The sequence below is a fragment of the Phascolarctos cinereus genome, unplaced genomic scaffold (assembly GCF_003287225.1).
Source record: "Phascolarctos cinereus isolate Bilbo 61053 unplaced genomic scaffold, phaCin_HiC Scaffold_2;HRSCAF=192, whole genome shotgun sequence".
Taxonomy (NCBI): domain Eukaryota; kingdom Metazoa; phylum Chordata; class Mammalia; order Diprotodontia; family Phascolarctidae; genus Phascolarctos; species Phascolarctos cinereus.
The window spans coordinates 134048233-134076020 of NW_027555625.1; the positions used below are offsets into that span (position 1 = coordinate 134048233).

The following is a 27788-nucleotide window of genomic DNA, read 5'->3' on the forward strand; positions in this document are numbered from 1 at the left end:
GGTGTACCCATCTTAGCTCTGTTACTAGACTATCAAGTCCTTGAAGCTAGAGACTGTAATGACTTATTTTTCTGGAATCACCCTCAGTCTCTAGAGCAATGATTCATACATAGTGAGAATGTAATATCTGTTGAATGAATGAAAGAATACAACTCCTGGTATCATCCAACATCTCCCTTATCCTGAATCATTTTTGTTAGAGAAGGAAAAACATCTCTCCTCTCTTAAAGGAAGCTAACAGGCCAAATGACCCCTGAATGAGGGAGGAGGGGAGAGTAGGGAATGGAAATGTCCACATATGAACAAAAAGAGTCAAGGGAAATAGAACCAAATGGACCACAGAGGCAACCACTTGGGACCAGGGATAGGAGAGATAATGGAGGGAAATGTCACAGCAGAGTGCCCAGTGAAACGGACAGCCTCAATCTGAGATGTAAACACATCTGTCCTTCAGTTACCACCATCGCATACACAGCCTAGACCCCAGAGACCTGCTGAATCTGAATCTTCTTTCACTTCTCTCTTCAGGCAAATTTCATGCACGTGTCAAATGGTGAAAATAGAGTAAGTGACAAATTGGCCCACGTGCAACCCAAAGCCTAGAGGAAGATAACTATGGTCAAGTCTTTCTTCTTTGCTAAGCCTCATTTTCTTAATATGTAAAATGAAGGGCCTAGACTGGAAGATCTCTAAGACCCATTCTACCTCTAATTGTCTACAAATCTGAGCAGGTCTGTTCCAACCAAAAATGCACAATGAGAAAGTCCCTATGCTGGCCTTTCAGCAAATAGGTGGCACAGTAGATAGAGTGCCAAGCCTGGGGTCAGGAGGACTCGTCTTCATGAGTTCAAATCTGATCTTAAACACTTATTAGCTGTGTGACCCTAGACAAGTCACTTAACCCTGTTTGCCTCAGTTCCTCATCTCTAAAAATGAGCTGGAGAAGGAAATAACAAACTGCTCCATTATCTTTGCCAAGAAAACCTTAAATGGGGTCATGAAGAGTCAGACGTGACTGAAATGACTTAACAAAAAGAAGAAGACCTAATTATGCCCAGACTGAAATTGTGAATGAGGCAGTTATGGGACAAATTAAACATGGAATTATGTTATATCCTTGGGTCAAAAGATAGCTCCAGCTGAAAATAAATATCTCTCTCTCTCTCTCTGACTCTCTCTCTCTCTCTCTCTCTCAGTGTGTCTCTGTGTCTCTGTCTCTTTTTGTCCCTCTATCTCTGTCTCTGTCTGTCTCTCTATCTCTCTGTGTCTCTGTTTCTCTGTCTCTCTGTCTCTGTCTCTGTCTGTCTCTCTGTTTTTCTCTCTCTCTCATATCTCTCTCTGTGTCTCTGTCACTCTTTGTCTCTGTCTCTGTTTCTTTCTCTCTCTGTTTCTCTCTCTCTCTCTCATATCTCTCTCTTTCTCTGTGTCTCTGTCTCTCTATCACTGTCTCTTTCTCCGATGGGGATTCTTTCTCAGATTTGGGGTTGGACTAGATGACCTCTGGAGTCTCTTCCATCTTTCTAAGACTCTTACCCCTCCCATAGATAGATTTTAAGTAGAAACAGCTCCTTTTCAAGGTGTCTTAGTGCCACAGGAATAGCCAAAAGAGAAATCAATGGAGAAAAGTTGAACTTGGCCCTTCAGAAAGTCAAGGTTGCCTTTCCTCTTATCTTGGCTAAACCAGTTCTCTCCATTCTTTGCTCATTGACACCACACACAGGGTCAGATTGTAACATGACCACCCTATGGCCAGAGTCCAACGTGCCTAAGGCCTTACTGAGCGTCTATAGCCAAGAACACAGGTTCCAGTTTCTTCTCAGGAATTCTGCAATCTGTAACAATCATAAGGTTGGGACCAGTGAAGGAGGTGGGAGTGGGGTAAATAGGATGGGAAGGGGAGATGGTTTATTTCAAAAAACCGTTCCAGGGTGTGAATATTTCTGGTTTGGCTTTACATTTTTGTACTTGTAAAACTCAACCCAAGACACGGGAAGAATATTTAGGGTAGGACATTAACTACAAGTATGTGGCTCAAACGTCAATTTCTCTTACTAAATAAATAGTCCTATGCTCTCCCACAAACAAAATGCCATAACAACTCCTTCCAAACACTGAAATACCTGAGGATGTGATATGTATTTTAGAGATCTTCAATAACAATAAAAACCAGTTGTTTTCAGGCTGCCAACTCCACTCCAGGGTAATAGCTCTTTCTCCCATGTCTATTTAATTTGACTTTGACTGATATAGATTTCTAGATTATAGCCTTTTTTTCCTTACATACAAATCTACACAAAGTCAACCCCTAAGCACAAGCTCATAGCTTTCCTTGTTCTTTAAAACAAATGCAGCATATTAATTTGGGTATGAGCCCTTTCCTTGGTGGAAACTAAGTTCAACTTCCCCTCCCAACTCCATCATTCCCAATCTTTTAATTTGTTTCCATCAATACTAATTACCTCCTATGGCCATGGCACAGACCAGTGCAAGATGTAGCCTCTATTTTATAACAATTAACTAATTAATTCAGCAATTAATTAAATAACCTGCAATTATTGAGCTAGCTGATAGGAGTAGCCTCATCTCTAGGATTAAAATTTTCCAGTGTCTGACAAAGGGAAGGGCATCTTAAGAATTCAGTTCCTCAACTCAGATAGGCAGACCATCCTCAGACTGAATATTGAACTATTCGGTGGCAAAGCAACCAAGTCACCTTGGAAAAAAGACATTAAAATAGAGTCTGACACAATGTCGAGAGAGCCAGACTCAGATTCAGTGGACCATAAGTCAAACACTAGTGCCTCCACTTGCTAGTTCTGAGATCACAGAGAAGTTCTTTTGACCTCTCTTGAGACTTAGTTTATCCTTATCTGTAAAATGAGGTTGGCATAACTTCCTCCTCCACAGAGTACCAGTCAGTAAAAAAGCATTTATTAAGCACCTGCTATGGCAGGCATGGTAGCACGTGCTGGTGGTTGCAAGGAAAGGGTTTTGGGGACCCTAAAACATTACAAAACATTATACAGCATCTTGACAAATACTTGGTAAACACCAGGCACTTAATAAGTGTCTGTTGAATTGTACCGAAAGATTGTGCCAGGGGCAGCTAGGTGGTGCAGTGGATAGAGCACCGGCCCTGAAGTCAGGAGGACCTCAGTTCATATCCAGCCTCAGACCAAACACTTGACACTAGCTATGTGACCCTGGGCAAGTCACTTAACCCCAATTCCCTAAAAAAATAAAAAATAAAAAAGATTGTGTCAGAGTATAAACAAAGGTATGGACAACTTAGAAAAACTTTTCTGCTCCGGGACAAGAAAGTTTCTGAGAGTAAAGAAAGTCTTCATCCATAGAAAGAGCCAGACAGAAGTTGCCATGTGAAATCTCTCAGAAGCAAAAACAAAAAAAATAGACAATTCAATACAGGAGATAACTGTCAAACATTTTGGAAAAGATGCATTGCCAAGTCTGATTATGCTAGAGGAGCTTAAGGGAATTTAGAGATACCAAGTAGAAAAGAGGCATGAATCTGCAGCCTGGGGCAGAGAAACCCTAATCTCATTGGAACCACAAGTGACATCATATCACCTAGAAGGAACAAACAAGCCAGTAAGAAAGATGACTGCTAGGCACTGAGCTCTGTCTCAGCTCTCCTACAAGGTAGGAAGCCATAAATCCCATAGCAAAGAGCAAAAAGAGCAAAGGAGATTCCAGTCTGGGCAACGTTTCCTCACCTGAAAAAGAAAAGCACTGAAAAAAAAAACCCAATAAACTCAGTCCAGAGCATCCCAGACTGAGCCTGGCAAGCAGGCTAGCTGCCATGTTGAATTCAGAGCTTGTGCACCATCAAACTTTTGGCTTCCAACATCTGCTACTTGATCCAGGCCAATCCAGCCGCATTCCTAAGCAGCAACACACAGGTGTTCCTGCTGCTCTTTTTCCCTATTGGGAGAAAAGAAATGTGCTTGGAACTAGGGGAGAAAGGGGAGGGAGCAGTGGTGGGAGGGAGATTGTGACCATACAGACCTGCAAGAGAGTTGAGAATTCATTACCAGAAGAGAAGTTAATGGGGGGCTGGGAATGCCTGAGTGCCCTGGAGGCTGTCGGGTCTGAGGAAGCTTTGGCAGAAAGGGAGGTAGCATGCTAACCCTGATGGAATGTCCACCTTTGGACCTAGGTTTTTGTGGAGAGCCTTCCAGGAAACATACATCCTCTTTCCCCTCTGGGATTGTCAGGCCCATTTACTGCTGCGTTTGAGCTGATGAAAAAAAAGAAATCCTACTACATTTTTTCTTACTTGCTATGTGTGCACTTCGATTAGTTTTCCCTCCCTCCAATCAAATCCTACTGACATAGGTGGCTGTGTAGCTAACAGAACCATGATGGTGCTGGTATATGAGATCTAAGTGAGAGCTATTTGACCAAATTTGGGGACCCTTTTGGAAGGGCATAACTTGGCCCACATGGGAGGTCAAGATGAAGCTACTTACTAGGTCCAGAAATGTATGGAGATTACTTTCCCTCTCTGGGTCTCAGTTTTCTCCATTGCAAAATTAGATCAGGTGATATCTAGATTCTCTTCCAGCTCCAAGTTTTGGGACTGAGTCAATGATTCCATGAAGGCCTGCTGTTTCATGATGATATGAAAAAGAAACTGGAGTATTATAGTCAGTCAATAAGCATTTATCAAGTGCCTACTATGTGCCCAGAAACTATCAAAAGTCAGGAACAGGTGCCATCTATAGCTTCAGTCAACCAGCATTTATTAAGCACCTACTATGTGCCAGGCACTATGCTAAGTGATGAGGATACAAAGAAAAGCAAAAAACAAATAAACAAACAACAACAAAAACAAAAACAAAACCAAGTGCCTGCTTTCAAGAAGCTCCACCAAATTGGGCAGACAACATGCAAACAACTATGCACAAATAAGATATAAATATAAATTGGAGGGAGTCTCAGAGGGAAGGCCCCAAGATCAATGAAAGCTAGAAAAGGCTTCTTATAGTAAGTGGAACTTACTGCATGCATCTTTCCACCCACATCTGAAGGGGCTAAACATCCATTCCAATTTCTGCTTTCCATGATTCCATGAACCAGAAAAGAAAACTTTCTTTGGCCCTAAGCCAAAGATCCAAACCACCAATGACCCAGATTAAGAAAATTTGACTGTTTCTCAAATGAGAACTTCTGGTGAGGCGGCTAGGTGGTACAGTGGATAGAGCACCAGGTGTGGAGTCAGGAAGACCTGAGTCTGGTCTCAGACATTTACTAGCTGTGTGGTCTTGGGCAAGTCACTCTCAATTGTCTCAGTTTTTGCACCTCTAAAATGGAAATACCAAGCCATTCGAGTATCTTTGCCAAGAAAACCCCAGATGGGGTCACAAAGAGTCAAACATTTCTGAAATAACTTAACAACAACAATGTATCTCCTCCTGGCAAAAAGAGCAAAGGTATAATAGTTTTCTGCCTGAGTCATCAATATTGGTGTGGTACAGATATTCAGTTTCAGAGTACCCTCAAACTCATTATATAGTTTGAATCAGGTAAGGAGCACACACACCCCTGGTAAGTTTATTAGGATATATGACAGTATTCAAACCCTTCCCAAAGACTCAGTTCTATTCCAGTATTTCCCTAGGATATATCCAACTTGTCTACTTGCCACAAATTCCCAAGGGTTCCAAAATCTGTGATGGGACATGGACTCAGGGGAGATAACTAAAGCCAGAATTCCATGTAGGTGGGTTCTGAACAAAACAGAGACACAGATATAGCAAGGCTTTGCAGAGTAAGCAGGAAAAGGGCAGCAGTGAAAGAATATCATTAATATCAATCATGTGCCTGAATCCCTTTGGCTCCAATCTCCCAGGTTAGGAAACTAAAAAGGGGCTAGTGATATTATTGGGATATTAAAGTGGTTAATGATATTAAAGGATTATTAAAGGGGTTAATGATACTAATGAAATTCAGAGGGATTTAGGAGGGCCAGACAATAAGCAAGAAGTGAGAATTATAAAAATTTAGTTGATTTTACAGAAGGTTGATAGGAAAATTAAGTTGGTTTTCAGTAAGATAAGAAAGTTTCACACATAATAGATAATAAATTTGGAAGAAAGAGATGGGGAGAGAGGAAGGTAGGAGAAGGAAAAGGGAGGGAGAAAGAGTAAACAGTGAGATAAAAGAAAGAGGAAGGAAAGAAGGGAGGAAAGAAAGAAGGAAACAAGAAAGGAAGGAACAAAGAAAGAAAGAAAAACAAAGAAACAAGGAAACAAAGAAAGAAATAAAGAAAAGGAAAGAATTTCTAGTGAAAGCATTTCCCCCTCAGAAACTGGCAAATACTATGAATTAGTGCTTGACTTATTGTTTTGTTGATTGTCTAAACATAAGAAAATGATGGGGGAAATGTTAATAAGGCATATTAAACTTAAAAGTGTGTCCATATATTTTTCAGAGAGCTGATTGTTAAAGATTTGCCAGAAATATCCTCTCCAATATTCCTGAAAAATCATTTAGCTTCTCTTTGAACACCTCTGACGACAGAAAATTCATTACCCATTCATTTCAGGATAGCTCTTATTGGAAACTATAAAATGTTTCTTGTAATTGAGACAAAATATGCCTTCCTGTAACTTTTAACTATTGTCCTCAGAGACATAGTAAACACATTTGAGCCTTCTTCCATATGTTAACTCAGATATTTGAAGACAGCAATCATGTCCTTCTCTAAGCCTTCTCTACTCTGGACTAACTGTCATCAATTCCTTCAATGAATTTTCAAGTAATTTCAATTCCCCTCCCCATTCTGGTTGTCTTCCTCCCAACCTTGTCTGGTTTTATAATAATCCATTTAAAGTGAGGTGCTCAGAACAAGATATAAGATACAAAACTCCAGGTGCAGTCTGGCCCTTTGTTCTGTGCACTAAGCCTATTAATGCAAGATCACATCGCTATATTGAGGTGTTATAACACAAACTGTCAACTTATGTTGAGCCTGCAGTCCCCTAAAACTCCCAGGTGTTTTTTTTTTCCATATGGACTCTTATCTAATCATGTTCTCCCATTCTGCACTTGTGCAATTAATTGATTTCTTAAACCCAAGTATAGAACTTTACATTTGTCCCTAATAAATTTCACCTTGTTAGATTTGGACCATAATTTTAGCCTCTAGATATATTTTTGAATTAACAAAGTTTCATGTCATTTGTAAACTTACTAAGTGTGCCATCGATGCCTTTATTAGGCAATATCAGTTCATTGGAGGATGTTCTGGTTCTGATCAGCCAAACAGTTAGAGATCTGTCTAACTGTGCTTCTTCACATCTATATTCTGTTTCCACACTAGCTTTGTGATTTGTATTATAAATTAATAATTTAATTCCTTCTTTGTGGCCAAGTGGTCTTGGATCCTACCATGATGTGACTTCCTTTTCTCCCTCCTTAGTCCTCAGGCAAATATCCTCTACCATACTTCTTCCTCCAAGTTTATAGATCTCCGCAAAGCTGTGTATCATCACCATCTTCTTCATAGAATTCATAAAGTGCTCATTTGATCCTCACAACAACCATGGGAATTAGGTGCTATTATTATCTCCATTTTATAGATGGGAAAACTGAGGCAGACAGAGGTTAAGTGACTTGCCCAGGGCCACACAGCCAGTGAGTCTGGGGTGGGATTTGAACTCTGGTCTTCCTGACTCCAGATCCAGCACTATCCACTGTGCTACCTAGCTGCTTCATGTTCTTCTTGTTATGTATTGCTACCCTCGACATTCCTTCTAAATAACTATTCCTGTTGAGTATGGTGGTCCCTTCCACTGTCATATTAAAGTCATAAATAACATCCTACTAAGTCTGGTAATAACTTGGTTTATTATACATATTCTGTCTATTAGTTTACAGACATCTAAGACCATGAGTATCATTTCTTCTCCTCTTCCATGTTATCATCTCCTATGAATTACTAGACACTTCCATGGTTACTCTTCTTTCCCCAGAAAAACCTACTATTTTCTCCAGTATATGATTTAAGAATTGTAGCTGAGAAGTTTTCTCTTCTGTTCTCAATGCTCAGTTTAAAAATCCATTTAGCAAGGGGCAGCTAGGTAGCATACTGGTCCTGGAGTCAGGAGGACCCGAGTTCAATTCCAGCCTCAGATACATAATACTAACCGTATGACTCTGGGAAAGTCACTTAACCCCAATTGCCTTGCCAAAGGAAAAAAAAATCCATTTAGCAGATCAGCAAGTCCCGGGGTAGAAATACATTTCTTGGCCCTCCTTAGGTACACTCCATCCCTGGCAAAAGGTCCATGATTCCTACATCTTAAGCCAAGGTTCAGAAAGCCAAATTCCCCTCTCCCATACCATCCTCCTAGCCAACTGATTGCTTCTCATATTCTCCTTTCTATTATAAAATCACTACCTTTGAAGGAAAGTAGTAATGTAATCACCCATTCTCCTAGCTCTTTCAATTTTCCATCCAAGGCTTCATAAATCCTAAAGATTCGTTCCAGGTTCTTCCTATACATATCATTATTTCCACATGAATCACCAAAAATGGGTAATACTCATTAGGTTCAAAAGATTTTCTTCTTTCCTTCTTTCTTTGTGTCACATGTATCTTTCCTCTCACCTCCTGACACATATTTGAATTCCATTTGGCCTCCTCTGTGTGTGTGGTTTTTTTTCTTTGTTTCCCACCTGAATCATTTCTTCCACCCTATCATGGAAGACTTCAGTCTCCCTTGATAGCCAAAGAACAGAGAGAGTTTCCTCAAGCTCTTTCACCTTTTTCTCTACCAGAGAACCAATTTGAAGTTAGTAGACACTGAGTTATTCTATAGTTGCCTATAGAATAAATACAAAGATAGCACTGTCTGAGTCACTGGAATAATTCCTTTTATTTCGCTGCTTATTACAACTGAGATAAGTAGTTCTATGTGGCTTATAATGACTGTTCTTCCTAATGTGGCAAATTGCCTGCTGCTCGCTGCACAGAGAATTCCTAATTGTTCCTTAAGAGCTGGACTTTTCTACTTTTTTTGTGCCTTAGATGGCCCTCTTACCCAGGTGAGAATGATCTATTATCATCATACTCTTGCCAAAAGACTGCCAAAGTCGTCAATGCAAAGAGCAGTTGCAATCAACTATTATCTGCTAAGATGGTCTTTTAAAGATTTCAAACTTCCAGCCATTTCCCAGTTTCTCTCTTCTTTTTTCTCTTCACATAGACTGTGCTGAATGCTATTCTTCATCCTGACGGCTGTGCTGTATCAGGCATCCAGTTGGGAATTCTTAGGCAGAAAGGTTTTATGGAACATTCTTGTTTCTTATAAGAAAAACAATTCGTCTTTGGAAAGAAGCCTCACGTGCATTTGTGTTATTGAGAATTTATTCTGCATAAGGTCTAGGGGGACTCATCATTTCCTTCTATATGACATATTCTGTGGCTGCTTTATCAGAGACCCTGCAGGGTTTGCCGACTTTTCCACCCTTATTTTCCAAACTATGTTGCAGAAAAACTAAACTACTAGTTACTCCTTAAACCCAACCTTCCATCACACACCTCTGGGCATTTACCACATAAACCATGCCTATTCCCATGCCTGGGATATAGTACCTCCTCCTCTCTATCTCCAAATTTTTTGTCTTCCTTCATGTGACACTGTGACAAGTGACACAGTGACACCTTCATCATGATCCTCTCCCATCCACCCCCCCCTGCCCAAGTTATTAGCTCTTCATCCTCCAATGATTTCCTTTCTACCTCATTTATTTGTGTACATGCCTTATCCCCAGTAGAATGTAAGCTTCTTGAGGACAGGGACCACTTCATTTTTTTCATTGCGTCCCTTTGCACTTAATACACAGTGTCTTGCAAACAATAGGCACTACATGAATGTGTTGAATTTAATTGCCAATCTTTTGTAGCACCTAAAAATATAACAAAAGATCACGGATTTAGAGATAGATTGGAACTCCCGGAACAAATATAAAATCCTGTGTTTGGCTTTTAAAGCCCTTCACAACTTGGCCTCTTTCTACCTTTCCAGTCTTCTTATGCGTTAGTCTTCTCCCATTCACTTCATGATCCAAGCCTCCTTGGTATTCATTATTCTAGATGTTCTATGTCTTGGCTCCGGGCCTTTTCACTGGTTTCCCCCCATGCCTGGAATGTTGTCCCTCCTGACTTCCACTTTCTGGATTTTCTGGCTTCCTTCAAATATTAGTTCAAGAGGCCTTTTCCCAATCTTCCTCAAATCTAGAGCCTTCTCTCTACTGATTATCTTCAACTTAGCTTGCATATATCTTGCATGGATGTAGTTGCTTACATATTGTCTTCCCCATTAGACTGTGAGTTCTTTGAGGGCAGAAACTGGTTTTTGCCTTTCATGGTATCATCAACATAAAGCCCAGTGCCTGGTACATAGTGACCTCTTAATAACTGCTTATTGACTTCTTGACCTTATTAGTCAACTACAGATGAGGAAACTGAAGCCCAGAGAGGTTAAGTACTTTGTCCGAGCTCACAAAGCTTACAGTATCTTGGGCAAGATGGAACCCTACTTAGTCTTACTGACTCCAAGTCCAGCACTCTATCCGCTACTCCACACTGCCCCCAACAGTTTCCACCCTGAGCTTGTCTGTTGACACAAGTCATAGCAAAAGGTACTAGGACTTTGCATATCTAATTCACGCGTGCAAAATGGCATGCAAAGTCATCTTGCGAGATTTGATGGGATTTGAAATAGCTGTAGGAAAGAAGGCCAAGTCTCCAAGAAAAGAGAACTAAATAATGGACTTTGTCCAAGGAAACCTCTGGGAAATGCTCATTTCTAGCAAAAACAAGAGCACAGAAAGAGAAATTTAATCAAATGGATAAAGTTCAAGTAAATCTGGTCATTTTCAAGGAGCCACAATTCCTCCCTTAGAAAAGGGACTGAGCTTTTTTTTTTCCTCTTATTTCACTCAATCCCATTGCTTTGGTGACTGCTGACACCTAGTTATAATGCTATTTCCCTTCCTCAGCTTGTAGTTGTAGAAACAGATAGTGGGGAGATCTGAATGGACCCGAATGAGGAAGATATGTATACCCTATCCTTGTTTGTTCCCAGTTAAAAGCCCTGAGTGGTCCATCCATGGTGGCACATACCTCTACTTTTTGTTAGAGGGGAAAGCTGAAACTGGCATGATCTCTTGAGCTCAAAAGTTCTGAGCTGCATGAGGGCTAAAATCATGTGTCTACACTAAGTCACTATGGAGAGCTCCCAGGCATCAGTATGGATGGCATCAGTATGGTGAACTTGCAGGAAGGGGACATGGTGCACTAGGTTACCTAAGGAGGGTCAAACTAACCCAGGTCTGAAAGGGAACTGGTCAAAGCTTCTGGGACAATCAGTAGTAACATCAGGCCCAGGACTGCCCCCTTTCACTTAGAGCCAGGACAAGATAGGAAGACCCAGTAAAATAAAACCAAACCAAAAAAAGCCCGTGAGATTCAAACTCAGAGGCCTAAAGCATTGTGGATCATAGAGAACTTAGTTCTCTCTCACAAAGCATATATGTGGGGGTCAGGAAGGGGTTTTTCAGGGAATCACTCTTCTGGGCCATATGAGGAATGAATCCAAGGATGACAATATCAGAAATGTCAAAATCACATTTTGGTAGTTCCTTCAATCAAAGAGATAGAGAGGAGCAGGATCTTGGCAGTTAAAAGTATATCACCCTGGGGGCTGCTAGGTGGTGCAGTGGATAAAGCCCCAGCCCTAGAGTCAAGAGGACATGAGTTCAAATCCAGCCTCAGACACTTGACACTTACTGGCTGTGTGACCTGGGCAAGTCACTTAATTCCAATTGCCTCACCAAAAAAAAAGGGGAAAAAAGGCACATTGCCCTGAATATAAGCCCCAATATCCAATGTCTCCCAGAGGAGGTGGAGAAATCAGCTTGGCTGCACAACACAGTAACATGAATACTAAAACCAAGAGTCAGGAAACCTGAATCCTGAATCTGAAGAAACTCACTGGAAAGCCTCTGACAAGTCAATTCCATTCTCTGGGTCTCAGTTTCCTCCACTATAAAATGTGAGGATTACACTGGATCTCCAAGGTCGCTGGGTGCTCTAAGAGCATATCTTTATGACATTTTGTCTTCTCCAAATCCCTATGCCCATCATGGAAAGGGTGAAGAGCTCTTCTATTCTCTGTGGGCAGAGGGACATGAAGAGCCACGCATCAAATCAGCACAAGCCTCCTACCCCTCAACCTAGCAGTCTGAGCAAGAGACACAAGGTGACAGAGGAGAATGCTTTGGTCTCCCATACCCACCAGAAAAGGATTCACCCCCACACAGGCAGAAGATTTGCATTAGCTTTGGGGATGAACACCGCAGAGAGCAGGATTGACCCAGTAGATATAACTTCCCAGAAAGTCATGGGAAGGTGTAGAAGATATAAAGAATTACTTCACTGGAAGGGAGGGCCCCTCTCCTAGCCTTTGGATAAACCTGCAAGGAAGCCTTCCCACAAAGTAAGCTGCATAACTCAGACATTTAGCAGGGTCCTCCCCATCCCTTCTTCTTGAGACTAAGTTCCTTTTATGCTAGAGCTGCGGAGGAAAAAAAAGAAAATGTTAGCCCACTATGATGCAGGGCTTCCATGGGCTGGGCTACCCTGATTCAGAGAGGGATGGGCACCCTTCATCCACATATGCACTCTCCATCCCTGGGGAGGTAGCCTCCCACCAAACATTCTCACACTTTTATGGAGTAACACTGACACCTAGGGGCAGATCTTGAGGCAGCAATTTGGCTCCCTGCAGAAACCCAGAGGGGACAGACTCCTTGTTTCAGAAAAGTACACGTTCCATGTTCTTACAAGAATCTTCTGATGGGAAACTCCCCTGGTTTGCCTCTTTCCTTAGAGGAATTAGGCACCCCAGAAGGGAAGTAAGGAAGCTGTTAACAGCTGTATGCACATTCTGCACCAGGGGAAGCTGGCCCCCCAGTTGGGAACATGTAAGAGATTTCCAAACCTGTGGAGTCCATAAAGATGTGCTTACCAAATTCACTGGCACAAAGATGCTCTATGATGGCTTCTGATTTCATCTCATTATCACAAGGTGGACATACAGCTGTGCCTGGGAAAAGGAAAAGAACAAGAGAAAAAATAATGAGCAACTTGGAAATAGAGAAGAGGGGGCAGAGAAGGAAGGCATCCCCTGGTTGGATCCAATCACTGGGGCCGTGCTAGGAAGGCTAGGGAGGCCGAATCTGTGTCAAAGGACCAGGATTCAAATCCTGACTCTATGTTACTCATGCCCTCAATTTCCTCATCTGCAAAATTAGTTTGTACAAGGTAACCTCTAACATCCCTTCTTCCATCTCTAAAACTGTAATCCTGTGAAGGGGAGAATTATCTCAGTGTGTCCTGATCTCTGCTGGTCAGAGTGAAGAAGAAATAGCAGAGGTGGGGAACCTGGGGCCTCGAGGCCACATGTGGCCTTCTAGATCCTTGGGTTCGGCCCTTTGACTGAATCCAAGTTTTACAGAACAAATCCTTTTATTAAAAGGATTTGTTCTGTGAAGTTTGGATTCAGTCAGAGAGCCGTACTTCAGGATCTAGAAGGCCACATGGGGCCCCGAGGCCATAGGTTCCCCACCCCTGCTAGGTCCAAGATATGCACTGCTTCTGGCTCTAATTAAACCAACGTTGCCTAAAGAGAAGGGAATGGAATATAGGGAATGGTTGAAACCACTCACTTCCTGGTGAATTTTCAATTATTTCAGGCATTGTTTTCTCACCTAAAGATGGGTTTTATGCTATTTTATGGGTTTTTCTCCTTTCTTCCTTGCATATTGTTTACTACTATAATCAATAGTGAAAAGCAGACCCTCTATTTCTTCCCTTTACTCTTCCCTTTCTCCAACACAACCTTGCCAATATATTTGGCCAAGAACTCATTCTTTAAGATACACTGAATCTGAAATGCATTCTAAGTTTATTCATAAACTCCACCCCGAGGACACTGCCACCCTCACCCAGCATCACTCTGCAAAGGGCAGAATTTGTTGGAAGTGAGGAAGGGGAGTTAGAGTGGGGAGGGGTCATCAGAAAAAGCTGCCAAATGGAAAGGCAGAAATTGGTGGGGAGAGGTGCTTCAGTGGACTTTAATTAGTGAATGCCTGTAAAAGGCTTTGAAAGGTGAGGAGTACAGGAGGAGGGGCCAATGACCATTAGAAGGAACTTCTGAGGACTGGTGCAGAATGGCTCCTTCTCTGACCTGAAACCACTGGACTACAAGCAGCTAGCACTGAACTGCTCCTCTAACTCTCCTTCCATCTCCCACCTCAGGCATTCAAGTTGTCTCTCATGACCGGAATGCATTCCCTCTTCATCTCTGCTTTTCAAAATCTTAGTCTCCCTTCAAGGCCTAACTAAGTGATACCTTCTCCATGAAGTCTTCCCTGATCTCTGTCCCCACTACTCAAGAAAAAGAAGAAACCCAATAGGTCTTGAATGAATGAATGAATGAATGCCTAGTTTAGTTGTCATAGGGCAAAGGAGGGTAGACAGTTTCCTGCCCGAGAAACAGTTGTGTTTAGAAATGGGACACTGTATATCAACAGCGTGGGGCTTGGTAGACTCAGGCTCCCGTGAGCAGTTCCTGAAGCCTGCTCCTGCCCTAGAAAAAAGCCATGGCCCTGGGAGGGAGAGGCAGATTGGTGCAGTGAAAAGAGCACCAGATAAGGCCTGGTTTCAAATCCTGTTTGGTCTGGAGAATAGCTAAGGTCCCTTCTAGCACTAAGCCCTATGAATTTGTTGAGATCTCACCTTAAGGACGACAGACCCCAAACTACTCAGGAAGGAGCCAGTGCCAGGTCCAGGTGGAGGTGTCCTCTGCTCAGAAACATGTCCCCAACCTTCTTTCTCTTCCTCCCATCCCCCCTTAAGAAAGTGGCCTACAGCTTCTCCTCCCTCATCAAACAGATCAAAGGAGCTCCTCAGCATGGGACACAGATAGTGAGAAGAATGTAGCTTCCTGCCCCCCCAACCAAACCCAAACACACACACACACACACACACACACACACACACACACACACACACACACACCATTTCTTCCCAGGGTGAGAGGGAAGGAGAAGGAATGGGGGAAATGATGAATAAAATCTCCTGACACATTAATGTTGTACTCAGAGCACCTACACTCCACAGCCAGGGGAGGATTAAAGCTGTGTCAGCAATCGGGAGACAATACGGTGCATGGTAGCATGTAATCTCTTCCTCGTTCCAAGCAGTGCTCCAACACAGTCTGGAGGCACTTTATGTTAAAGTCCATAAGACTGTATACTTTACAGAAGGATTCTACACACACACACACACACACACACACACACACACACACACACACACACATACACGCACACACACACACATTTAATTGCTCCAAGGGGCAGGTATGCATGTCCACTCATTCTAAGAATGAGCATAGCAATCTGGTAAATGTTCAGTAGTCTCAAAGCAGTCAGAACTCACCCTGCAAACTAAAGATGGACAGCATTCTGTCAGGCTAGCCTATAGTCTATGTGTTCTTCACCCAAGACTTGAGGGATGAGAGCTGATGCTAGGATCTCATGAACAAGGCTTAGAATATGATGCTCCAGCCATAATCTCTGTATATTAAGGGAGGGAGGGATGACTGAGGAAAGATGGGGGTAGCACAGAATCAGGAAGCAGTGCCAAAATATTCCTTCACTGCTAAAAAAAAAAAAATGGTTGCCTTCTCCCAAGTAACAATGAGGTCCTGCAAGGGCGGAATACTTTAAGTTTGTTCCCTGTTTAGGTTAAAAAAAAAAACTAGAAACCTTCCTTAGTGTAAAGTTACAAGAATAGCATCTTGACAGACAGCAGCAGAGAAGTCAGGATGTTTGAGGCATGGAATCTAGTCCCCCACATTTGTCTTCCCCTATGTACAGACTCTGTGCCCCTGCTCTGTCCAGAGCTCTCCATCCCTAAAACTGACTCTTGGAAATCAGGGCAATGGCAGTTTCCTTGCTCCTAAGTTTTGCCTTGGGAGGTCAGTTTACTACTTCTGATGATTGCAAGTATGGAAGCAATGGCCTCTATGTGTTCCCAAATTGCTTTCCTCCATCATGACTATTTCCTTATGGGCAGTTCTGGAGCAGCTTTATTCCAAGGGGAGAAGAAGGAATGTGTAATGCAATATTAATCTGAGATTCCCCTGATAGGTACTTGGGGGCCCTACAGACTGCAGAAGTAGGAGGAATTAAACAGGTCAACCATATGAAAAGTGGAACCAATTCCCAATTTGAAAGTGTGTAATAATCATTTGGTTTTTTAAAGTTTTAAAAGCAAGAAAATGCTGAAAGATTTGGGAATAGCAACAGCAGCAGCAGCAGTAAAGCATGAAGGAAAAGCCAAAGGGCAGCTAGGTGGCACAGTGGATAGAATACTGGCCTTGGGATCAGGAAGACCTGAGTTCAAATCTGGCCCCAGACACTTGACACTTACTAGCTATGTGACCCTGGGCATGTCACTTAGCCCCACTGCCTAGCGCAAAAAAAAAAAAACCCAAGCACTGGGGTAGGACTTCTTTAAGTGAATCAAAACACATACATACCAGGACTCTTGCTTGATCTCTCTCTCTCTCTCTCTCTCTCTCTCTCTCTCTCTCTCTCTCTCTCTCTCTCTCTCTCTCTCTCTCTCTCTCTCTCTGTATCTATATGTGTATATGTGTGTTATGTGTGTGTGTGTGTCTCACGAACACACACCAACACAAAAGTCAGGTAGACCAAATTCAGGTGATGTTTATCACCTCTTAACTACAAATACAAGAGGAAAAGAAAGTAATTCTAAAATGGATAATTCTGACAGCATTCATTTGGTGAAAAGACAGGGTTGTAAAAGCTGAGGCATATCTTAGAGAATTCATTAATTCATTTTCTCATACAAGGAAGACTCAAGAGTAAGAAAGGAATCATGCAAGTTTCCCTTCTTTGATGAAAAGAGCACACAAAAAAAAAAAGAAAGAAAGAAAAGAGCACACACATACATCCACTCTCCTCCTTGGGGAACCACAAAGGAAAGAGAACCCAAGAATACTGTGAGAAGAGGGTGGCCCTCATGCAACTGCAATCTGTGGAAGAAAAGGAAATCAGCTTAGATAGTTCATATGTACTAGAGTTTCTAAACAAAAGAAAATGAAACAAGGGCATGAGAGTTTTGGGGTTTGTTTTTTTTTTCAAACTTGAGTCTGGTAAAACTTCAAAAAAAAAAGCATGTGGCTTTGGAGGTTTTAACTGTTGATGGGATTGAAGTACTTGAGAAATCACTCTTCTGTAAAGTATGCAATTGCCTGTCCAATAACAGCCCACAGAGGCCTGGCATCCACTTTGAGGAAAGGTGGCTTTTGAACTAACATTTGCAAGAAAGGCAGTTTAGAATAACAGCAAAAACATCTGATTTGAAGTCTGAAGAGCTGTGTTCAAATCCTTCCTTTGAATATCTGAGTAGTACTGTGTTATACTACCTGTGTGACGTTAGGCAAGTCACTTAATTCTTTTTTCTGAGCCTTAGTGTTCTCCCCTGAAAAATTAATGAGGTTGGATGACATCATCTCAAAGATCCCTTCTAGTTCTAATGTTCTGTGGTTCTAAGCTCATTTGAAGGAAAATCTGGGTCAGGCTAATCAACCTAACCCCCAATGCCCAGGGTATGCATAGATGTATGTGTATGCACACTCATGTGCATGTGTGTGCCCTTAAGTGTTTGAACATGCTCATACATGCTAAGCACAGAGATCTGGTGTAGCAACAGATCTGGATGGATAGTGAAACTTAGGGCTGACAATATTTAAGACTCCAAGTCAGGAATTCTCATTTCTGCTTCCTTGTTTCCCTGGCTTGCTTCAAGTCCCAGCTAACATCTTCATCAGGAAATCTTTCCCAGTCTCTCTTAATTCTCTTCCCTTCCCTCTGTGTATTACTTGCAATTTATCCGATATATAGCTTATTTGCACAGTTATTTGCATCTAGGCTTCCCCATCATACTGTGAGCTCCTTGAGAGCAGGAGCTGTCTTCTGCCTTTCTCTATATCTCTAGCACTTAGCCCTGTGCCTGGGACAGAGAAATCACTTAATAAATGTTATTGATTGAATGACTGACCATAGTAACAGTTCCATGGCTAATGCCGTTTCTGCTGCATGCAAAAGATCAACCCTGTTTAAAACAGATTTTATGAGAGCTGCACCCATGGTTGCTCTTATCCAAAACTACCAGTTTATATTCCCAAATTGCCAACTGTTTGGTCTCCCTCTCTCAGCACTGTTATCATTCTATAGCATTGACTTCGTTCAGAAAATCAGAAATGCCAGCCCTCTGGATGTCAGACCCAAGGATCTTTGAGCAGCTGAAAAGAGGGTTGAGAAAGTCAAGACCACCAAGGGAAAGCAGGAACGACGGGTGGCCATCAAGTGCCCTTTCTGGCTTCCCAGATGTAGGATATACAGGCTTCTTCTTCCTTTGTTCAGTCTAGGCTAAACAGGGAGAAATGACTACCTGAGCCCCCTAGGTAAGAGCAAAGAGGTGAGGGTGGAGAGAATGGGGGAAACCCCTTAGGTTTTAAAAGTCAAACTTTGCCAAAGAAGAGCTGGGGGGAAAAAAAAACACCTGGAAGTCACGGAATCTCTGTCTCTGTCTCTCTCTGTCTCTCTGTCTCTCTGTCTCTGTCTCTCTGTCTCTGTCTCTCTCTCTCTTTCTATCTATCTATCTATCTATCTATATCTATCTATCTATCTATCTATCTATCTATCTATCTATCTATCTCGCTGTCTCTCCCCCTCTATCCCCACCTCCCTCCCTTGGAGGGGAAAAGGATGGGGGTGAGGGAAGCAGAGCATTCTCTCAGTCCATCCATCCACTTGTCCCCATCGTTAGCCTCATAGCTATTTTCTCCAAGGCTGTCCCTTCCAAAGCCCAGACTCTTCTATCCAGGTCGTGTCCGCTTCCGGTCCCCGAAAGTTGCAATTACATGGTAATCGGAGGAGGACTGTATGCAGTAACACCCGGGCCGGCAGGCGGGCCGGCAAGCGTAGTTGCCAGGGCAGACGCTGGGCTCGTCCCCCCAGCAGAGAAAGGAAGGCAAGAAGGAAAAGCCTGCCCAGGCTGCAGGCGACGGACCGTTCCACATGGGCAGAACACAACGTGCTTTGTTTGCTCAAGGTAATTGCTCGGCTGGCTCTCGAAAGCAGCCGAATTTCCCGTAAGGTTAACCCTGTGCAGACAGGGGAAGTGTCAATCCGTATTGCCCCCAACTCATTTCATTGTGGCCGGGACTTCCCAGAACCCCTAGTCCTAGGCTCAAATGACTGACACGCATCTCTCAAAATACTCCCCCCCCATTCCACATCCCATTAAATCAACTGTGTTTGAAGTTAAGTAACACCCCCAACACACACACAGTCAAGCTAACTGGGAGTATTTCATCTTTATGTATCTTTGAAATGAAGTAACAACCCCACACCCCCACACCCCCGAGCGTGCACCCCTTCCCCCGGACTATTTCTTTATGAATATACACGGGATGAGGAGGTAAAAGTCACTACACTTCAAGGTGGCCTGGTATTACCTCCCTCCAGCCTAACCACTCATCATCTACACACACACACACACACACACACACACACACACACACACACACACACACATCTGAGGCTAGCCAGTCTGCTAAGTGTTATAATCCATTTTTGTGAACGTAGAAAATTCTGTCTCGCTCTATTTCTCTATCTCCCCTCTCCACACCCATACCCCCAACCATGAATTGTCTCTAAAGTCTGAGAGGAAACACTTGCTAAAAGCTTCTGAGAGAATAGACGGGTCATCTGGGAGGATTTTAAATACAGAGCTAGCAGAGCTAATGCTCACCCCCATTGAGACAATAGACAATGAGTTAATTACATTTTTCCTCCTTCTAATTACCCGGGGATTTGTGTAACTGTTCGCTGAGGGGAAGTGGAGGAATCCAAAGATGAGAGTGAGAGGGATCCCTTCACAGAGGGGGGAGGGGGAGGAATCACTGCAGTTTCTAAACTTTTTTTTTTTTTTACTGCTAGCCCCACTGCTATCCTGGGGCTATTTTGCTTAATGACGCTAAAGATGGTGTTTAAGCCTCACTGTACCTATGAAAATAAACAAAATAGCTCTTAGCATTCTCCCAAAACTTGTTTGCTTGCGCGTGCACACACACACAGGCACACGCACACACACACAACTGACTTTTCATTTTCATTTGGGAGCTCTTCTCTTTAACAAAAAAAAAAAAAACTGTTCTCGGAAACATCCAACTCTCCCAAAGCATAGCGCAAGAAGTTTCTCTCCTTTCACTTAAAGGTCAGCGGCTTTGTTGGGGTGGAAGGTGGGGATAAGAGCAGGACTCAGTCTCAGAGAAACACTGAGCTAGAAATGGGCATAGGGGCTTTCAGAACTCAGTGAAAGGGAATAGGTGTGGATATGGGAGCCGAGGCAGAGACTCGACATACACCTAGCTTCAGGAGACGGCAGAAGCTTTTGTGGTTATTCAAAAAAGTTTCAGGGCAACTTCTTGGTAAGTGGATCTGCTTCAGTCCCGGAGAAAGTGATAGGGGAATGGAGCTTAGGGATGCCACCTTCTTATAGGGATCCAACTTTATCGCCTCCTGCCCCTTCCCCACCACCAACCCCAAAGTGAATCAGAAGATGAAATACGTCTAAGGACGGGAAGGAAGGAGGACTTTTCTCCTTACCTTGAGGCTTGGAGGCCTCCGTGGCGTTTGGAGGGGTCATAGCAATGCAGACGTCTCCCTCTGGGAACTTGTCACACTTGAGCATCTCTGGCCAGTAGAAGCCAAAGAACTGCATGACGGGCTCGCAGGAGTCCCGCACAGCCTCGCAGAGCCAGCGGCATGGATAAATGGGCCGGTCCAGACAGACGGGAGCAAAGAGGGAGCAGAGGAAGACCTGGGTGCCGATGTGACAATTTTTGTTGAGCAGGGGCACCCAGCTGCTCGCCTGCTGCTTTACCTCGGCCATCGTCTCATGCTCCAGCAGGTTGGGCAATACCATCTTCTTGTAACCAACATTGTGGCACAGTCGCAGGTCTACTGGGATATCCACACACTGAGGGGGCTTGGTGTAGAACCGCCCGCTCTGGTAGGAGCCGATGTCCGACTGGAAGCTCACATAGTCATACTCGCTGGCCATGCCACCAGCCCAGAGCCCAGCAGCAAAGGCTACTAGTACCCCTACAGGGGGCCAGCAGAGGCCCTGGGAGTAGTGCGCCCTACCCATCCTCGGCCCAGAGTCAGATCAACTTTGTGGCTGTTCTCTCTGGCCTCAGAGAGGTCTCACAGTGCAGAAAGTTTGGAGGCTCCTGCCAGTAATCCTCGGGGACAAAAGAAGGCTCCTCCACCCCTAGCCCCCACCCGCACAGTTACTGCATGCACACTCCTGCACAATCCAGGAAACCTTGCACTCTTCCTGCTAGGGGTGAGTGGGTGGTGAGTGGTGGGTGGTGGGCAATGGGTAGGGAAGGGAGGGAAAGGGAGCGGAGCAAATACAGCCCGGTCTGTCCGTCTTTCCCTCCTTCCTTCCCTGGCCCGCGGGGTGAACAGCACCGACTCCCGGAGGCTGCAGGCTGGAGAGTGTGCCCCGTGCTCTTGTTAGAATCCTCTGAGTCTATCCCCTCAGCCAATCAGCTCGGAGCTGCGCCTTTCTGCACTCTTTTCCCCATGTCAGTCACAGCCTCAATTAACCAATCGTTTCACTTGCAAGAGGACTCAGTTTGGTAAAGCTAAATACAGGTCAACACCCCTTAAAACAAAACAGAGAGACAGACAGACAAACAGACACAAGAGACAGACAGACGGACACAGAGAGAAACAGAGACAGAAAGAAGAGCAATGTCTATCGCTATAATTGAGCCTTTGCAGAAAATCAGGGCACTTTAATGACTGACAAATCTTTAAAGTCCCTTCCAACTTTAAATCTATGATCCTAGGATCCTAACAGGCATCTGAGATTTGGGCAATTTTCTCTTCTTTCTTTTCCATTTCTAAACCACTAACCTCGGAGCACCAGGCTGGTAGGTCAGTTCTTAGATTTTGATCTCTGTAGTTCCTGGGAAGACTGGCCAGTTCAGAGCTACCAGGGGTGTGGTGGGAGATGTGTGGACAAGTATCTCAGAAATGATTCTGGCTGATAATTTTCCAAACAGGACAATCCGAAAATTTCTCTTAACTCTTCAACAGCAATAACTTTGGGGTTCTGAAGCCACCTTCCGGCCAAGTGAAGGGGGTTGGGACTGACATGCTTCTTGTTTTGGAAATGCACCACCTTTCACACAGTATTGGGGAAAGTTGCTCTCAACCAATACTGAAGATTCCCTGGGGAAATTCAGTACTCTGTGAAATACTGCTTTTGTGTTCACACTTGAGAAAGGAGTTCTGGATCCGTGATCCTATCATTTCACACTGCCCTGAAACATTAACATTGGTGGAATCATTAACCAAGGTGAAGAGTATATATGTATACAAATATCATGTATACATGTGTGTGTGTGTGTGTGTGTGTGTGTGTGTGTGTGTGTGTATATATATACATATATATATATATGTAGTCAAGACATTAGAAACATATGCTCACGTAACAGCATTCCTTCTATCTCATCCCTAATTCAGGCACACAGGCTGTAAAATGGGGTCTAATCCAGAAATATAAACAGGCATAGTACAACTGGGATGTCATCTGTGATCATGGCCTGGCCACCCATATTCTATCCTAGTCCCAGAAAATGAGCATACAAAGTGGAAACAAAGGGAACTTTGGGGGCTGTTGTCTTCATTCTGAGATTGACTCTCATCTGCAATAAAGTGGGAAGACCTCTGCCCTGGGACTCAGGAAACCCGAGGATAAGCGACAACTACAGTGGGTAAGTTGGTTAACATCTCTGAGTCTGCTTCTTCATTTGAAAAGAGAGGTCTCCTGCCAAAGAGGGTCTTTGAATTCGGTCTTGAAGAAAGCCAGAGAAACTGAAGCAAGGGTAAGGGTATTCCAGGATAGCATAGAGACAAAAGATAGTCATGTTCAAGTGACTGAAAACAGGCTAGTGTTGTTAGATTGAAGAGTGTGTAAAGAGGAGTACGGTATAAATAGGAAGACTAGAAAGGTAGGAAGAGTCTAGTTTATGAAATTTTAAATGAAAAACCAAGGGGTTTACATTTGATTTATATACCCATTTCAGGATTCACAAAGTCCCTTATTTACGTTCTCACTGGATCTTCACAATAGCCTTGGGAAGAAGGTCACACCAAGATTATCATCCCCATTTTACAGATGAGGAAAGTAAGGCACAAAGTGGTGCAGTAATTTGTCTATGGTCACACAGTAAAGTCTCAGAGCTGGAAAGTGAGACCATGAGTTCAGAACTCTTTCCACTTCACCATGGATATGACTCATTCTCAGAGACAACTGAAACAGCAGAAAGAAGTCTACTTCAAACTTACTCTTCTTTCCATTTTGTGGGTATTCTGGGATATGGATGGAGTAAAGGTGAAGGCCTTGTAGAAAGCCAGCACTTGTTCATGTATATTCCAGTTGAACCAAAGGATTTCAAGCAGGAAAAGTCATAGCATCATAGAGTTAGAGCTGAAACAAACTTCAGAGGCTTGCTAGTCTGACCCCATCGTTTTACACATGAAGAAACTGAAGCCCAGAGAAGTTAAGCAATGTGCCCAAGGTCTCAAAAAAAAAAAAGTAAACAGCAAAGCTTCCAATCAAATTGAGATCTTCTGATAATAAATCCATCATTCTTTCCACTCTACCATTCTTCTTAGGCATGATGCCACCCCACCTGGCACAGGGACTCATAAACCTGAATGACTAAGACAGGCATTGCAGAAACTCAGCCTGGCTCTGCTAGCTTGTTTGCTAAGCTCCAGAATGCTTCAGGGAAGCTTGTTCTCAACCCCACAGACCTCATTTCTCATTGGACTGATTCCAAGGAAAACTATGGCACTTGTGAAGAAATAGAGCTATTTTCTTAAAGAGATAGCACCATTGACACAACTATGACTCAATTGTGCAGGTATGGAGTATTTGAAGTCTTCCTAGAGCCAAAGGAATGCTGCAAATTGACCACGGGAGACAAGAGGTTAATCCTGAAACAATTGGTAATGCTTTGTCTCAAGAGTCCACAGAGCCATATTCCTCATAGAAACTAGCCAGCAGGAGCTCAGGAGACATTTGGAGAAAAAGTTTTGTTTGCTTCTGGGATATTTCTAATGTTTGGTCCAACCTTTAATTGCAAGCCAAATTTCCCTGCTTAATGAATATTTGGGAGGGACTGTATCTACAGACAGATGTATTTCCCCCCACTACAGGTTTCACTGGTCTTTCCATTTTATTCTTCTCCTGTTGCCACGGATGATTTTCCCAGCCTTTGTCGTTGTTCTTCTTGTTGTTTCAGTCACGTCCAGCTCTTCGTGACCCCTTTTTTGGGGGGAGGGGATTCTTGGCCAAGATACTGGAGTGGTTTACTGTTTCCTTCTCCAGCTCATTTTACAGATAAGGAGCTGAGGCAAACAGGATTAAATGACTTGCCCAGGGTCACACAGCTAGTGTCTGAGGCCAAATTTGAACTCAAGAAGAGGCTTGGCACTTTATCTACTTCACCATCTCGCTGCCTATTCCCAGGCTTAAATTTCCCAAAACTGGTTCTGACAACCAGCCCCTTAACCCGCTACAACCACATCCCTTATAGTACCAAACTATGGCAGGAGATGTAATGGAAGCTGACTTGAATCAAACCTTAAGGAGTCATTAGTGCTCCCAAACAAGTTTTCCCTAAGAATATCCCCAGCTTTGAATAGATTATCTCTCAGAGGTTGAAGCAGCCAATGACATGCCAACTAAAATCTTTCTTGAGTTTTTATTCAGATCTGGCTCTTCACAATACCCCCACTTCTTTCCAAACACTCTTATTGGTCTAGCAATGGGCCATCAGAGCAATGATGGGATGCAAATGTCTAAAGGACAAAGGGAGAGGTTCCATGTGTCCCAATTTTGAAGACCCACCAAGCAATATTCCCAAACCTCAAATCCAGGACTGTCTGGCCGTGTAGGTAAATCCTGTCCTGAAAGCCTCCATCCACATGGTCATCCCATTGTTACCAGATATAGTTCCCAGAGGTAGAGTAGATATCAGCCTCTACCAGGGGATGGGGCTACATCGTGCCAGAGTGGTTGCTATGCTTTACACATGGTATTGAGGACAGCACCATTCTCCCAGGCTTGCGACCTCAGTGTCATCCTCAGTTTTTCACTTACACTTACCCCCTATACCCAATCTGTTGCCAAGTCTTGTCATTCTACCTTCACAACATGACTTGCATAGTCCCCCTTCTCTCTACTCACATAACAGCCCTCATCACTTCATACTTGGAATATTGCAATAGACTATTGGTTGGTCTTGCTGCTTCAAGTGCCTTCTCCACTCCATTCTACCCTCCCTTCAGCTGCCAGAGTGATCTTGCTAAAACACAAGTCTGACCATGTCACATAAGCCCTCAACTCCATAAACTCCAGTGGCTCTGTATCATCTCCAGAATCAACTATGAAACCCTCTACTTGTCATTTCAAGTACTCACAATCTGGCCCCTTCCTATCTTTCTTGCCTTGTTAAAATTTACTTCCCTGCATGTACTCTATTATACAGCAACATCAGCACTCTTGTTGTGTATGAGTAATAGCTCATACATAGCCTAAAATACACCCCTTCCTCACCTCTGCCTACTGCCCTTCAAGACTCAGCTGAAGCCCCACCTTCTGCAAGAGGACTTTCTTCATTCTGTTTTCCTCCTTATCCTCTCCCCATCTTATTCTTCTGAGATTATTTTCCTTCTAATCTATATGGATATTACACATACCTAGTTATTTACATATTGTCTCCCCATTAGAATTTAAGCTCCTTGAGGGAACAGACACTGTTCTTGCCTTTCTTTTTATCCCCCCAGCACTTTAGCACAATGTCTAGCATGCAGTAAACACCTGATAAATGCTTGTTGCAGTTATGGTATATGATTTAATGGAATGCTATTGTGCTTTAAGAAGTGACTAGCATGATGGTATCAGAAAAACCTAGGAAGACATATATGAACTAATGCAAAGTAAAGTGAGAAGTGGGAGAACATTGTGCATAGTAACAGCAATTTTGTAAGGATAATCAATGGTGAAAAGCTTGGCTACTCTGATCAAGACAATAATTCAAGATAATTCCAAAGGATTCATAAAGAAAAATGCTATCTGCCCATCAGTTGGGGAATGGCTGAACAAGCTGTGGTTATATGAATGTAATGAAATACCGTTGTGCTGTAAGAAATGATGACCAGGCAGACTTCAGAAAAACCTGGAAAGACTTGAATGAACGGATGCTGAGTGAAGTGAACAGAACCAAGAGAACATTGTAAACACTAACAGCCACAATGTTCAATGACTAACTTTGACAGACTTATCTCTTCTTAGCAATGCAAGGATCTGAGACAACTCCAAAGGACTCATGATGGAAAATGCTGTCCACTTCCAGAAAAAGAGCTATGGAATCTGAATGCTGCAGATTGAAGCATGTCATTTTCTCTTTCTCTCTCTTTTTTCCTTTTTTGTTTGTTTTTTTTTCTTTCTCATGGTTTCTCCCATTGGTTCTAAGTCTTCTTCACAACATGACTAATGTGATTATGAATGTATGTGTAAAGGCTGTATCAAATTGCATGCCATCTTGGGGTGGGGAGAGGAAAGAGATGAGAAGAAAATTTGGAACTCAAAATCTTATGGAAGTGAATGTTGAAAACTAAAAATAAATAAATAAAATTTTAAAAAAGAAAGAAAAATGCTATCCACCTCCAGAGGGAGAAAACTGATGAATTCTGAATGCAAATTGAAGTATATCTTTTCAATTTATTTTTCCTGCTTTTTTTGCAACATAGCTAATATGGAAATACGTTTTGTAGGATTTCACATGTATAGGTGATATCATATTGTTTGCCTTCTCAGTGGGTGGGAAAAGGACTGAAAAGAGAGAATTTGGAACTCAAAATCTTTTTTAAATGAATAAATAAAATAAATAAATAATAAAATGACTAATGCAGAAATATGTTTTGCATGATTGCACATATATAACCTACATCAGATTGCTTAGCATCTCAGAGAGCAGAGAGGTCAGGGAGGGATAGAATTTGGAACTCAAAATTTTAAAAAATAAACACTAAAAATCATTTTTCCATGTAATTTGGGGGGGAAATAAAATATTATTTTAAATAAATAAATAATAAATTGAAAAATAAACTATGTGCTTGTTGACAGACTGACTGGTAGTCTTTTCATTTTCAGGATATGTCCAACTTTGGAATCAAATGAGATCATATTTGCAAAGCAGTTAGTGCAGTGTCTGGAACACAGTAAATGCTTAATAAATGCTTTTTCCCCTTCTGAAGATGTAATTACTTTCTAATATAAGGAAGCACAAGGGAAAATTTCCTAATAGTGAGAATTGTCCCAAAGTAGAATGGAGTACCTTGGGAGGGTAGGAGAAAGTTCCCCATCACTGGTGGTCTTTAGGCAGAGTCTGGACAACCTCTCATTAGGGACAGTGCAAAAGGGATAAAAGCTTGGTTAAGTCTAGGTTGCCTTTCAGATTTAAAATTCTATGATTCACAATGAATTGCAACACTATATTGTTCAA

The 27788-nt window shown here is 42.7% G+C and overlaps 1 protein-coding gene across 1 annotated transcript in view; it reads right to left on the reverse strand.

The window, feature by feature from the left end:
• Positions 1–21715, reverse strand: part of SFRP1 (secreted frizzled related protein 1) — an 82329-nt gene extending 60614 nt beyond the window's left edge. Inside the window, exons 1-2 of the mRNA XM_020969593.2 lie at positions 20803–21715; positions 13062–13139 (exon numbers count right to left, since the gene is read on the reverse strand). Of these exons, the coding sequence (XP_020825252.1) occupies positions 13062–13139; positions 20803–21346 (622 nt within the window). The 5' untranslated portion in view covers positions 21347–21715. The remainder of the gene's footprint in view (positions 1–13061; positions 13140–20802) is intronic.
• Between the last annotated feature and the right edge of the window lie 6073 nt (positions 21716–27788).